The sequence below is a fragment of the Papio anubis genome, chromosome 20 (assembly GCF_008728515.1).
Source record: "Papio anubis isolate 15944 chromosome 20, Panubis1.0, whole genome shotgun sequence".
Classification (NCBI taxonomy): Eukaryota; Metazoa; Chordata; class Mammalia; order Primates; family Cercopithecidae; genus Papio; species Papio anubis.
This window is the reverse complement of record NC_044995.1, coordinates 35,465,997-35,480,426: the sequence shown is the minus strand read 5'-3', so window position 1 is coordinate 35,480,426 and position 14,430 is coordinate 35,465,997. Positions and strand designations below refer to the sequence as shown.

General features: G+C 50.1%; 1 protein-coding gene across 1 annotated transcript in view; it reads left to right on the top strand.

Moving 5' to 3' along the window:
- The first annotated feature begins 146 nt into the window (after positions 1 to 146).
- TMEM38A (transmembrane protein 38A) overlaps positions 147 to 14,430 on the top strand; it is a 30,500-nt gene continuing 16,216 nt past the window's right edge. The window contains exon 1 of the mRNA XM_031659791.1: positions 147 to 352. Coding sequence (XP_031515651.1) covers positions 229 to 352 — 124 coding nt within the window. The 5' untranslated portion in view covers positions 147 to 228. The remainder of the gene's footprint in view (positions 353 to 14,430) is intronic.

Here is a 14,430-nt window from a genome sequence, read left to right as displayed (position 1 = left end):
GGTCAGCGCCTGGGACGTCCGACTGTCCAGCCCCGTCCGTGGTGCTGGGCGTCCCCACCACCTGTCCCGATGTGGGCCGTCGCCCCTCCTCTCCCGCGGGGGCCGGGCCTGGGGTGGCGCCTGGCGGGCGGGGGCGGGCCCAGCTGCGGGGGCGCAGTCGCCGGGCCGCGGGCGGCGGGACGGACGAGACCGGGGCCCCGGGTGGCACCCGGCGGGCGGGCGGGCGCCATGGAGCTGCTGTCGGCGCTGAGCTTGGGCGAGCTGGCGCTCAGCTTCTCACGGGTGCCGCTCTTCCCCGTCTTCGACCTCAGTTACTTCATCGTCTCCATCCTCTACCTCAAGTATGAGCCAGGTGAGCCGGGGCGGGGGGCTGAGCGGGCCGGCAGCCGGGGGCGCGGGCCGGGGCAGCTGGGGGTCGCGGAGAGGGGAAGCCCGTGCGTGGTGGAGGGAGCGGGGGACAGGTTCAAGGATTGCATCGTGGGAGTAGTCAGGCGCGAGAATCATGAGGTTCTCCCACGCCGGGGTGAGCCCGGGGGAGAAGCTTCCAGGACAATGAAGCTGGGGGAAGGGAAGGAGAGGCATGAGCCGGTTTAGAGGAGGGGGAACAGGTGCTTGGGGGAGGGGTGGAGGAAAGGTCGGGGCTCCTTGTTGGGTCAGAGCTGCAGGAACTTGGGCAAGGGGCGCCGGCTGTGGCGAGGGTGCAGGTGGGGGTCGGTGCAGCTGTTCTGGCCGCGCGCAGGTGTGACCTCCCTCCTTGACCTTGGCACGCGGAGTGGGAGCGCCAGTGGGGTGTCTATATAAGGGCCGCCGCTCCGCCGGGGGCTGCGGTCAGGTTCAGCGAAAGTGACACCGGTTCTCCTCCCCGCTGCAACTGTCCAGCACCCTCCACTCCCCTCCCTTCCCCCACGGTGCTGAATCTCCGAGTCCCCACGGGAATTCTTCCAGCCCTGGCTCCAGATCCTTTCCACTTACGGAGCAGAACCGGTCCCAGGGCTGGGTGACTTGGGGTCAGCGTCCTCCCTCTCAGCTCCAGACCCCAGGCTGGGGAGGTCACAGGAGGGTACACCCTGCTTCTTAGATTTTTTTAAAAGTCATTTTTAAAATGAGGATGAATGACTTCCTTAGAACGTGTTCTATTTTTATAAAAGGTTCATGAACAAATGTTTCTTGTTCATCGTTATTCTAGCACACCAGCAACTTACTAGATAATAGATTTTAGACTTAGAAAAATAAAAGAACCCCAAACTTCATGAGCCTTCCTCCCACTTAGATGTAAATTACCACTGTAGCTCAAAAAGGAAATAGCTTTATTCTCAGATGATAAAAATAAGTAATCCTATTTACTAAAAACTCAAACTGAAAAGGGCAAAGGAAAAAAAGAGAATTACTGTCAACATAGTGGTGGCCAGCCACCCTTCCTGATCTCTCTTCTATTCATTTATACTTACATAGTTATAGACATAAATGCACACTCTTTTTTTTTGTTATTGCTGTTGTTGTTGTTTGAGATGGAGTTTCGCTCTGTCGCCAAGGCTGGAGTGCAGTGGAGTGATCACTGCACTCCACCTCCGGGGTTCAAGCGATTCTCCTGCCTCAGCCTCCTGAGTAGCTGGGAGTACAGGCGCCCGCCACTACACCCGGCTAATTTTTGTATTTTTGGTGGAGACGGGGCTTCACCATGTTGGCCAGGATGGTCTCGATCTCCTGACCTTGTGATCCGCCCACCTAGGGCTCCCAAAGTGTTGGGATTACAGGCGTGAGCCACTGAGCCCAGCCAATGCACGCTCTTATGCTAACAGGATTACACTGTACTTGCTAGGAATTTTTATTCTATTTTTGCCTATCCACATGCCAGAGCCTATTTTCTTAAAAGCTATCCTGAAGAACAGTTACATTGCAAAACAAAATAGGCTTTTGTGTTGTCCTAGCATGAACATGGGCTGTCTTTCCTTTCTGGGGAAGATTTCTTGGTGGTTCAGGCCAGTTCCTTGGGCAGTTGCAGAACCTTAGAAAATCTGAAACTGGCTGGGCACAGTGGCTCACGCCTGTAATCCCAGCACTTGGGGAGGCCAAGATGGGCGGATCACCTGAGGTCAGGAGTTCGAGACCAGCCTGGCCAACATAGTGAAACCCCATCTCTATTAAAACTACAAAAAAGGCCGGGCGCGGTGGCTCAAGCCTGTAATCCCAGCACTTTGGGAGGCCGAGACGGGCGGATCACAAGGTCAGGAGATCGAGACCATCCTGGCTAACCCGGTGAAACCCCGTCTCTACTAAAAAATACAAAAAACTAGCCGGGCGAGGTGGCGGGCGCCTGTAGTCCCAGCTACTCTGGAGGCTGAGGCAGGAGAATGGCGTGAACCCGGGAGGCGGAGCTTGCAGTGAGCTGAGATCTGGCCACTGCACTCCAGCCTGGGCGACAGAGCGAGACTCCGTCTCAAAAAAAAAAAATAAATAAAAATAAAAATAAAACTACAAAAATTAGCCGAGCGTGGTGGCATGCACCTGTAGTCCTAGCTACTTGAGAGGCTGAGGCAGGAGAATCACTTGAACCTGGGAGGTGGAGGTTGCAGTGAGCCGAGATCACTCCATTGCACTCCAGCCTGGGCAACAGAGGAAGACTCTGTCTCGGAAAAAAAATAAATAAAAAGAAAAGAAAATCTGAAACTGAGGAGGGCTGGAGCCCTGTGGGGATGTAGGACACAAATGTCTTGAGAAAGGAGGTCTCCAAGCTGCCTGGGAACTTGCAGGAAGGTTCAAGATATTTCTGCAGAAGTCCTAGAATAAGCTATCCAAGCTCTAAGTGCCAGAGCCTGAAGGTTCCTGAAGGCTGAGAAGTGGTTCCAAACCCTGGCTATTCATGAGATGCTCCTGGGAGCTTTCAAACCCCCTAGCTCCACCCCACACCAATTGATTCAGAATATTAATCTCCCCTCCCTCAGTGACTGATGTATGTTATCAGGGCTGAGGATATCCCACCCAGTTCAACCTCCTCCTTTCATAACTGGGGAAACAGGAAATAGTGGCTAAGCTATCTTAAATACACAGTGAGCCTGTGGTCCCATGGCTGGTCAGTTGCAGCCTCGGGACTCAGCCCAGGTCTGCTTGACTCTAAGAATCAGTACAATTAATGTGAGATACTTGGTTTCCTTAGAAAAGTAAGGTGTTGGAGGCCAGACGTGGTGGCTCATGCCTGTAATCCCAGCATTTTGGGAGGCGAGGCGGGTGGATCACTTGAGCCCAGGACTTTGAAACCAGCCTGGGCAACATGACAAAACCCCGTCTCTACTAAAAATGCAAAAATTAGCTAGGTTTGGTGGCACACGCCTGTAATCCCAGCTACTCGGGAGGTTGAAACGAGAATCGCTTGAACCCGAGAGACGGAGGTTGCAGTGAGCCGAAATCTCGCAGCTGCACTCCAGCCTGGGTGACAGAGCCTGGTTGAGACTCTGTCTTGGAAAAAAAAAAAAAAAAAGAAAAGTTAAGTAAGGTGTTGGATTGAACTGTTAGTCCCAGTTTTGTATGCATGCTGGGTATCTGTAAATTTTCTTCTCAGAATTTGTGTGCTAGACCAGCTACAGAATTTGCCAGGCCCAATACAAAGTATTAGTGTAGGACCTTTTGTTGAGAAATTAAGAATTTCATAGCCAGGCATGGTGGTGTGTGTCTGTAGTCCCAGCTACTTGGGAAGCTGAGGCTGGAGGATCACTTGAGCCCAGGAGTTGGAGAATCCAGGCTTTCTTGAGAATCTTGAGAGTGGATGAAGCTCAGAATGTGGTTCTCAACTGAGCAGCATCAGTGCCGCCTGGGAGCTACAGTGAGCTATGATCACCCCACCGCCCTCCAGCCTGGGCAACAGAGCAAGACCGTGTCTCCTTAAAAAAATGTCAGCATAGCCGGGCGCGGTGGCTCACGCCTGTAATCCCAGCACTTTGGGAGGCCGAGGCGGGCGGATCACAAGGTCAGGAGATCGAGACCACAGTGAAACCCCGTCTCTACTAAAAATACAAAAAATTAGCCGGGCGCGGTGGTGGGCGCCTGTAGTCCCAGCTACTCAGGAGGCTGAGGCAGGAGAATGGCGTGAACCCGGGAGGCGGAGCTTGCAGTGAGCCGAGATCGCGCCACTGCACTCCAGCCTGGGCGACAGCGCGAGACTCTGTCTCAAAAAAAAAAAAAAAAAAAAATGTCAGCATAGGTCAGATAATCTCAGCATTTGGGGAGGCCGAGGTTGGAAGACTGCTTGAGGCCAGGAGTTCATGGCCAGCCTGGGCAACATTGTGAAACCCCTTCTCTATAAAAAATACAAAAATGGCCAGGTGCGGTGGCTCATACCTGTAATCCCAGCCCTTTGGGAGGCCGAGGTGGGCGGATCACTTGAGGTCGGGAGTTCAAGACCAGCCTGACCTACATGGAGAAACCCCATCTCCACTAAAAATACAAAATTAGCCGGGTGTGGTGGCACATGTCTGTAATCCCAGCTACTGGGGAGGATGAGGCGGGAGAATCGCTTGAACCTGGGAGGCAGAGGTTGTGGTGAGCTGAGATTGTGCCACTGCAGTCCAGCCTGGGCAACAAGAGTGAAACTCTGTCTCAATGAATAAATAAATATAAATATACAAAATGCAAAAATACTAGCCAGGTATGGTGGCATGTGCCTGTAGTCCTAGCTACTAGGGAGGCTGAGGTCAGAGGATTACCTGAACCCTGCAAGGTGAAGGCTGCAGTGAGCCATGATCATGCCATTGCACTCCAGCCTGGGCAACAGAGTGAGACCCTGTCTCAAAAAAAAAGAAAAAAGAAAGAAACTAAACATCTCTGAATCATGGGAGTCAGTTCTACCACTAGCACTGAGTAAACACCACACTGGTTATTTCACCACCATGAGCTTCAGTTTATTTGTCTGTGAAATGGGATCACTGGTAAGAGAACCCCTGACTCCCTTTCCTAGCTATTATAAAGATCTATTGAGAATTTTGTCAGGGATAAGGTCTAATGCATTTGTGAGGGGTGGTGATGTTTATTTGGAAGTCTATGGAGGAATGTATTACTTGGGATACTGGCATTTTCTGGATCAGGCTTGCTTGCTTTTCTTTTCTTTTCTTTTCTTTTTTGAGATGAAATCTTGTTTTCTTGCCCAGGCTAGAGTGCAGTGGCATGATCTCAGCTCACTGCAACCTCCACCTCCCAGATTTAAGTGATTCTCCTGCCTTAACCTCCCAAGTACCTGGGATTACAGGCACCCGCCACCACACCCAGCTAATTTTTTGTTTTGTTTTGTCTTGTTTTTGGAGATGGAGTCTCGCTGTGTTGCCAGGCTGGAGTGCAGTGGCGCGATCTCGGCTCACTACAACCTCTTCCTCCCGGGTTCAAGCGATTCTCCTGCCTCAGCCTCCCGAGAAGCTGGGATTACACACATGCACCACCACGCCCAGCTAATTTTTGTGTTTTTGGTAGAAATGCGGGTTCACCACGTTGGCCAAGATGGTCTCAATCTCTTCACTTCGTGATCTGATGGTCTCCATCTCTTGACCTTGTGATCCACCCACCTTGGCCTCCCAAAGTGCTGGGATTACAGGCATCAGCCACTGTTCGCCCGGGTGGTCTCGAATTCCTGAACTCAAGTTATTCACCCGCCTCAGCCTCCCAAAGTGCTGAGATTACAGGTGTAACCCACTGCTCCCAGCCAAATTAACTTTAAATTTTTTTTTTTTTTTTTTAGACAGGGTGTTGCTCTGTCTCCCAAGCTGGAGTGCAGTAGTGCAGTCGTAGCTCACTGTGGCCTCCAACTCCTGGGCTCAAGCAATCCTCCCACCTCAGCTTCCCGTGAGCAACTGTGCCTGGCTGGGTCGGGCTTTCTTGAGAATCCTGAGAAAGAATGAAGCTCAGAGTGTGGTCCTCAACTGAGCAGTGTCAATGTCACCTGGGAACTGGTTAGAAATGCAGAGCCCCCACAGTGGCTCATGCTTATAATCCCAGCACTTTGGGAAGCCAAGGTGGCCAGATCACAAGGTCAGGAGTTCGAGACCAGCAGGGCCAACATGGTGAAACCTCGCCTCTACTAAAAATACAAAAACTAGCCAGGCATGGTGGCAGGCTCCTGTAATCCCAGCTACTTGGGAGGCTGAGAAAGGAGAATTGCTTGAACCCAGGAGGCGAAGGTTGCAGTGAGCCGAGATCATGCCACTGCACTCCAGCCTGGGCGACAGAGTGAGACTCCATCTCAAAAATAAAAATAAGAAAGAGAGAGAGAGAGAGACAGAAAGAAATGCAGAGTTCTGGCCAAGCTTGGTGGCTCACGCCTGTAATCCTAACACTTTAGGAGGCCGAGGCAGGCGGATCACCCGACGTCAGAAGTTTAAGACGGGCCTGGCCAACATGACAAAACCCTGTCTATTCTAAAAATACAAAAATTTGCCAGGCGTGGTGGCACACGCCTATAATCCCAGCTGCTCAGGAGGCTGAGGCAGGAGAATCGCTTGAACCAGGGAGGTGGAGGTTGCAGTGAGCGGAGATCGCGCCATTGCACTCCAGCCTGGGCAATGAGAACCAAGAGCGAAACTCCATTTCAGGAGGAAAAAAAAATGCAGAGCCCCAGGCCCCACCCAGCTCTGCCAAATGAGAGTCTGTATCTGAGCAAAATCTGTGGGTTATTTGGCTCATTTCTGGGGCCCCCAAGCTCCATGTGAGGAAAGAGAAGGAAGCAGTGAGTGCTGGCTGCAAAACTGAAGAAATGGGTGAATCAATGATGCCTTGAACCTTGACCCATCAAGGAATCTCTCAGACCAGTACTTCTCAAACTCAGCTACACACCAGACTCACCTGGGGAGATTTTAAAAGTCCTTTTGGGCCAGAAATGGTGGCTCATGCCTGTAATCCCAGCACTTTGGGAGGTGGAGGCGGGCGGATCACTTGAGGTCAGGAGTTCGAGACCAGCCTGGCCAACATGGTGAAAGCCCGCCTCTACTACGAAAAAATACAAAAATTAGACCAGGTATGACGAGTTGATGGGTGCAGCACACCAACAAGGCACAAGTATACATATGTAACAAACCTGCACGTTATGCACATGTACCCTACAACTTACAGTATAATAATAATAAATAAATTAAAAAAAAAAAAAAAAATTAGACCAGGCGCAGTGGCTCACGCCTGTAATCCCAACACTTTGGGAGGCCGAGGTGGGCAGATCACAAGGTCAGGATATCGAGACCATCCTGGCTAACACGGTGAAACTCTGTCTCTACTAAAAATACAAAAAATAACCTGGGCGTGCTGGCGGGCGCCTGTAGTCTCAGCTACTCGGGAGGCTGAGGCAGGAGAATGGCGTGAACCTGGGAGGCGGAACTTGCAGTGAGCTGAGATCGTGCCACTGCACTCCAGCCTGGGCGACAGAGCGAGACTCCATCTCAAAAAAAAGAAAAGAAAAGAAAAGAAAAAATACAAAAATTAGCCAAGCATGGTGGTGCACACCTGTAATCTCAGCTACTTGGGAGGCTGAGGCACAAGTATTGCTTGAACCCGAGAGGCGGAGGTTTGCATTGAGCCGAGATCTCGCCACTGCACTCCAGTCTGGGTGACAGAGTGAGACTCTGTCTCAAAAAAAAAAAAAAAAAAAAAATCCTTTTGTCCTGATTGCTACCCCTCTTTCATTTAAATCAGAATTGTAGGTCAGACGTGGTGGCTCACGCCTATAATCCCACCATTTTGGGAGGCTGAGGCTGGCGGATGACCTGAGGTCAGGCGTTTGAGACCAGCGTGACTAACATGGTGAAACCCTGTCTCTACTAAAAATACAAAAATTAGCTGGGCATGGTGGCGGGCACCTGTAGTCCTGGATACTTGGTAGGCTGAGGTGGGAGAATCGCTTGAACCCAGGAGGCGGAGGTTGCAGTCAGCAGAAATCATGCCATTGCACTCCAGCCTGGGCAACAGAGCAAGACTGCGTCTCAGAAAAATTAATTAATTAATTAATTAATTAGTTAACTCAGAATCATGGGGCTGGAGGAGATGGCTCACGTCTGTAATCCCAGCACGTTGGGAGACCAAGGCAGGCAGATTGCTTGAAGCCAGGCGTTGGAGACCAGCCTGGCCAACACAGTCCCTGTCTCTACTAAAAATACAAAAATTAGCCAGGAGTGGTGGCACAAGCCTGTAATCCCAGCTACTCTGGAGGCTGAGGCACGAGAATCGCTTGAACCTGGGAGGTGGAGGTTGCAGTGAGCCACGATAATGCCACTGCACTCCAGCCTGGGCAACAGAGGCAGACTCCGTCTAAAAAAATAATAATAATAATAAAATTCAGAATTACTGGGGTTGGCACCAAGCATTGGTGTTTTATGAAGTTCCACAGATGAGAACTGGTTCCCTTTATCGGGGTATCCCAGCCTTGTGCTGGTGACAGGGCATTAGGTGCCCTGTGCATTTCAGGAGGTTTTGTAGTATCCTCCACCCTCTGAGGCTAGTAGCACCTCCACCCTGCCCCACACCATCCAATAATGACAACCAAAAATGCCCCAGACATTGCCAGTGTTCCTGGGGGCACAGTCTCTCCCAGCTGAGAACCATTGATCTGGTGCATAAATCGCAAACTCCCATGCCTCCAGGGGCAAGTCAGATGATGTATACTACACAGAGCCTAGCCAGATGGGGACCGTCTGTCCCTAGGTGAGAACCAAGCAGGCACATCTCTACCTGGTTGGGGCTGGAACCCCCAGGACTGATTTTTCCTATGTGTCTGTGTTGGCTGTTCAAACATTTCTCTTTCTTTTCCTTTTTTAAATTAATACACTTGGCCAGGCGTGGCGGCTCACACCTGTAATCCCAGCACTTTGGGAGAGCGAGGCAGGCGGATCACCTGAAGTCAGGAGTTCAAGACCAGCCTGGCCAATATGGAAAAACCCTGTCTCTACTAAAAATGCAAAATATTAACCGGGCATGGTGACGGGCACCTGTAATCCCAGCTACTCGGGAGGCTGAGGCAGGAGAACCACTTGAACCTGGGAGGCAGAGGTTGCAGTGAGCCAGGATTGTGCCAGTGTGCTCCAGCCTGGGCGATAGAATGAGATTCTGTCTCAAAAAAAAAAAAAAATGATGGGGGTTCTGCTGTGTTGCCCAGGGTGGTCTTGAACTCCTGGACTCAGGAGATCCACCTGCCTTGGCTTCCCAAAGTGTTGAGATTACAGGCATGAGCCACTGCCCCTGGCCAACCACTGATCTTTCTACTATCTCCAGAGGTTTGCTTTTTCCAGAATATCCTGTGGTTGGAATCGTGCAGTATATACCCCTTTCAGACTGGCTTCTTTCACTTAGGAATATGCATTTAAGGTTCCTCCATGTCTTTTCATGTCTTGATAGTTCACTGAATAATATTTCTTTTTTTCTTTTTCTTTCTTTTCTTTTTTTGAGACGGACTTTTGCTCATTACCCAGGCTGGAGTGCAATGGCGCGATCTTGGCTCACTGCAACCTCTGCCTCCCAGGTTCAAGTGATTCTCCTGCCTCAGCCTCCCAAGTAGCTAGGATTACAGGCACGTGCCACCACGCCTAATTTTTTGTATTTTTAGTAGAGACGGGGTTTCACCATGTTGGCCAGACTGGTCTCGAACTCCTGACCTCAGGTGATCCTCCCACCTTGGCCTCCCAAAGTACTTGGATTACAGGCGTGAGCCACCGCACCCGGCCAAATAATATTTCATAGTAAGGATGTTTCATGTTTTGTTTATCCACTCACTTCCTGCAGGACATCTTGGTTGCAGTTTTAACTTTTTAAAATTTTTTTGAGAAGGAGTCTCGCTCTGTCGCCAGGCTGAAGTGCAGTGATGTGATCTCGGCTCACTGCAACCTTCGGCTCACTGGTTCAAGCAATTCTCCTACCTCAGCGTCCTGAGTAGCTGGGATTACAGGTGCCCGCCACCATGCCCAGCTAATTTTTGTGTTTTTAGTAGAAACAGGGTTTCACCATGTTGGCCAGGCTAGTCTTGAACTCCTGTGATCCACACGCCTCGGCCTCCCAAAGTGCTGGGATTACAGGTGTGAGCCACTACACCCAGACAAGTTTTAACATTTTTCATATGCTGTTAGGACCAAAGAAAACTGTTCTTTGATCCCTGATTTGAGATCTCTGGTTTGAACTACAAGCTTTTTGAGGGCAAGAGGCTGTTGACCCCTGCTCCACCTTGTGAGGCAGAGGCTGCTATCTCTATTTTACAGGGGAGGAAACTGAGGCAGAATGCTGAGCTCAAAGGCTCAGGAGGAAAAGACTGGTCCTAGAGTCACTGAGAGACTCAGTCAGTACCCCAGGCTTCATACACCTCCGACTAAATAGCACGGTGCTAGAGTGCCCTGGGGACCCTTCTAGCACCACCCAGCCATCTGCAAATGAGGCATTGACCCCTGGAGAGGGAAAGTCACAGAGTCCATTACAGACCAGACTTAGGGACCCAAATCTTCTTCCTCTCTTTTGAGGCAGAGCTGATTTTTTCTGTTTTATTGACTTATTTTTTAATTTTTAATTTTTTTTTTTGAGACGGAGTTTGCTCTTATTGCCCAGGTTGGAGTGTAGTAGTGCGATCTCGGCTCACCACAACCTCCGCCTCCTGGGTTCAAGCGATTCTCCTACCTCAGCCTCCTGAGTAGCTGGGACTACAGGCATCTGCCACCACGCCCAGCTTATTTTTGTATTTTTAGTAGAGACAGGGTTTCACTATATTGGCCAGGCTGGTCTCGAACTCCTGACCTCATGATCCACCCGCCTCGGTCTCCCAAAGTGCTGAGATTACAGGCGTAAGCCACTGCGCCTGGCCTGTTTTTGTTCTCTTTTCTTTTCTTTTTTTTTTTGAAACGGAATTTTGCCCTTATCGCCCAGGTTGGAGTGCAGTGGCATGATCTTGACTCACTGCAACTTCTACCTCCCAGGTTCAAGCGATACTCCTGCCTCAGCTGCCGGAGTAGCTGGGATTACAGGCATAAGCTACCATGCCCCGCTGAGGCAGAGCTGATTTTTAAAAAAATCCATCTACTGAAATTTCCACCCACAGGTACTTTCCATTTCCACACAGTTCCAGAAATACCTCTTGCGTCGTTGCTAGGCGCTAAGCATCTCTTTTTCACCCTCATAGTCAGTGTCTTTGGAAATGACTGATATAGATCTGGGGTGGTCACCTTGTCCAGGCTTTCCCAAGATGAGCATTGAAAGTCCCATGTCCAGCCGGGTGCAGGGGCTCACGCCTATAATCCCAGCACTCAGGGAGGCCGAGGCAGGTGGATCACCTGAGGTCAGGAGTTCGAGACCACCCTGGCCAACATGGAGAAATCCCATCTCTACTAAAAATACAAAAGTTAGCCGGGCCTAATGGCGGGTGTCTGTAATCCCAGGTACTCGGGAAACTGAGGCAGGAGAATCACTTGCACTCCAGCCTGGGTGACAGAGCAAGACCCCATCTCAAAAAAGAATAAAAGAAAGTCCAGCTGGGCGCAATGGCTCACACCTGTAATCCCAGCACTTTGGGAGGCCAAGGCGGGCGGATCACAAGGTCAGGAGATCAAGACCATCCTGGCTAACACGGTGAAACCCTGACCCTACTGAAAATACAAAAAATTAGCCGGGCATGGTGGCAGGCGCCTGTAGTCCCAGCTACTCGGGAGGCTGAGGCAGGAGAATGGCGTGAACCCGGGAGGCAGAGCTTGTAGTGAGCCGAGATCGCGCCACCGCACTCCAGCCTGGGCAACAGAGTAAGACTCCATCTCAAACAAACAAAAAAAAAGTCCCATGTTCCAGGAAACCCCTGGGACCCAGGCAAAGGGGTATAGTTGGTCACCCTAGACAGCCTCCCCATTCTACACGTGGGCAAACTGAGGCCCAGGGAAGGGAGGGACTAGCCTAAGCTCACCCAGTGAGAGGGGGATGTGTTTGTGGCATGCGGCAGTTGAAAAACCTGTTGACTTCATGGGACTGCCCCAAAACCCATCAAGAGAAACCAAGGAGTTTGGAAAGGGGAAAGGACCTAGACTTTGTTTTTTATTTTTATTTTTATTTATTTATTTATTTATTTTGAAGCGGAGTCTCGCTCTGTCACTCAGGCTGGAGTGCAATGGCACAATCTTGGGTCACTATAACTTCCGCCTTCTGGGTTCATGCCATTCTCTTGCCTCAGCCTCCTGAGTAGCTGGGATTATAGCCACCTGCCACCATACCCGGCTAATTTTTGTATTTTTAGTGGAGACGGGGTTTCACCATGTTGGCCAGGCTGGTCTCAAACTCAAACTCCTGACCTCAAGTGATCCACCTGCCTCAGCCTCCCAAAGTGCTGGGATTACAGGCATGAGCCACTGCGCCTGGCCGTCATCTTGGTCTTTTGACAGTGAAGCAAACTGAGGCTTGGCGGGGGGCAGGCAGTCACTTGTCCAAGGCCATGCCAGAGTGAGTGGCAGAGCCAGAAGCTAGGCATGTGACGACGTTTTGCCATGTTGCCCAGGCTGGTCTTGAACTCTTGAGCTCAAGAGATCTGCTTGCCTCAGCCTCCCAAAGTGCTGGGATTACAGGCGTGAGCCACCGCGCCCAGCCGACATGTGACTTTTATAGCAGGGCACACACATGCTGCAAACATGGGCATCTGCCCGGCATATCATAACTCATGCAAACCCAAGGTCCCCACCCCCATTCCCCAACCTCGGTCCCTGGGATGATCCCAGAGGGCACAAGAAAGATCCTGGAAAGAATTCAGTCCCTGGGAGTTATTTTTAGATGCAGAGGTATCCATTTCTGCAAAACATGGGTGCCTCACCCGACCTGGCCTCTGCACAGGCCACCAGCTGCTCTGAGGGATTAACTCTCAGCCAGTTGTGTTTTAAATAGACCCTAGGAGAGGAACTGAAGCATTTTACCTCATACCCTAGGACCTTGGTCACTGTTGAGACGCGGGACAACCTTAAGAGCAGGGAGATGCTGCATTTTGGGCTCATAACCCCAGGGTGAGATTAGAGGAGGGAAAAGCTCATTCCAGTCCTCAACAGAGTTAGACAAAGAAGCAATGTTCTGCTTTATTTTTTTAAAAAAAGAGATGTGGAAATAAAAAAGTGGCTTGTTCAAGATCACATGGTTAGTTGGTGGGGATATCAAGGAGAGGGGCAAGTGTATTGATTACTTACTGTAAAACAGGTGTGTCCATTCTTTTGGCTTCCCTGGGCTATGTTTGAAGAAAGAATTGTCTTGGGCCTCGCATAAAATACACTTACGCTAATGATAGCTGATGAGCTTTAAAAAAAAAATCACAAAAAAACCCATAATTTTTTTTTTTTTTTTTTTTTGAGGCAGAGTCTTGCTCTGTGGCCCAGGCTGGAGTGCAGTGGTGTGACCTTGGCTCGCTGCAACCTCCACCTCCTGAATTCAAGAGATTCTCATGCCTCAGCCTCCCATATAGCTGAGATTACAGGTGCGCACCACCACGCCCAGCTAATTTTTGTATTTTTAGTAGAGACGGTTTGCTAGGCTGATCTCGAACTCCTGACCTCAAGTGATCCACCTGCCTTGGCCTCCCAAAGTGTTGGGATTACAGGCATGAGCCACTGAGCCCGGTCATAAGTGTATCATTTTGCAGCCCAACATTTTCACTCAGTGGTACGCTTATGGGGCTTGTCTTTGTTGATACAACTAAAACAGAGATTCTCAACCAGAATGGATTTTGTTCCCGAGGATACATTTGGCAATATCTGGAGACATTCTTGGTTGTCACAGCTGTGGGGGAGGGTGCCACTGTCATCTAGTAGGTGGAAGCCAGGGATGCTGCTTAACATGCTATAATGCCAGGATGCCCCCATAGCAAAACATGATCTGATCCCAAATGTCAATAGGGCTGAGGCTGAAAAACCCTAATCAAGGTCTAGTTCACTTTTCTTTTTTTTTTTTTTCTTTCCTAGATTGTATTAAGAAATTAATATAGCTGAACCACATCATATTTAGTTTCTAGGTTAATATGAAAAGACAGTAATTTTTCTTTGAAACTTACAAGTACAATCTGCAAATACATAATTTTGAGAATAATTTAATATGTTGACTTCAAGATACAACTATATTCTATGTAAGATACAACTCTATATGTCAATATTTTATTTTTTATTTTTATTTTTTGAGAGGGAGTCTCGCTCTGTCGCCCAGGCTGGGGTGCAGTGGCCAGATCTCAGCTCACTGCAAGCTCCGCTTCCCGGGTTTACGCCATTCTCCTGCCTCAGCCTCCCGAGCAGCTGGGACTACAGGCGCCGCCACCTCGCCCGGCTAGTTTTTTGTATTTTTTAGTAGAGACGGGGTTTCACCATGCACCATGTTAGCCAGGATGGTCTCGATCTCCTGACCTCGTGATCCGCCCTCTCGGCCTCCCAAAGTGCTGGGATTACAGGCTTGAGCCACTGCGCCCGGCCTATATGTCAATATTTTAAA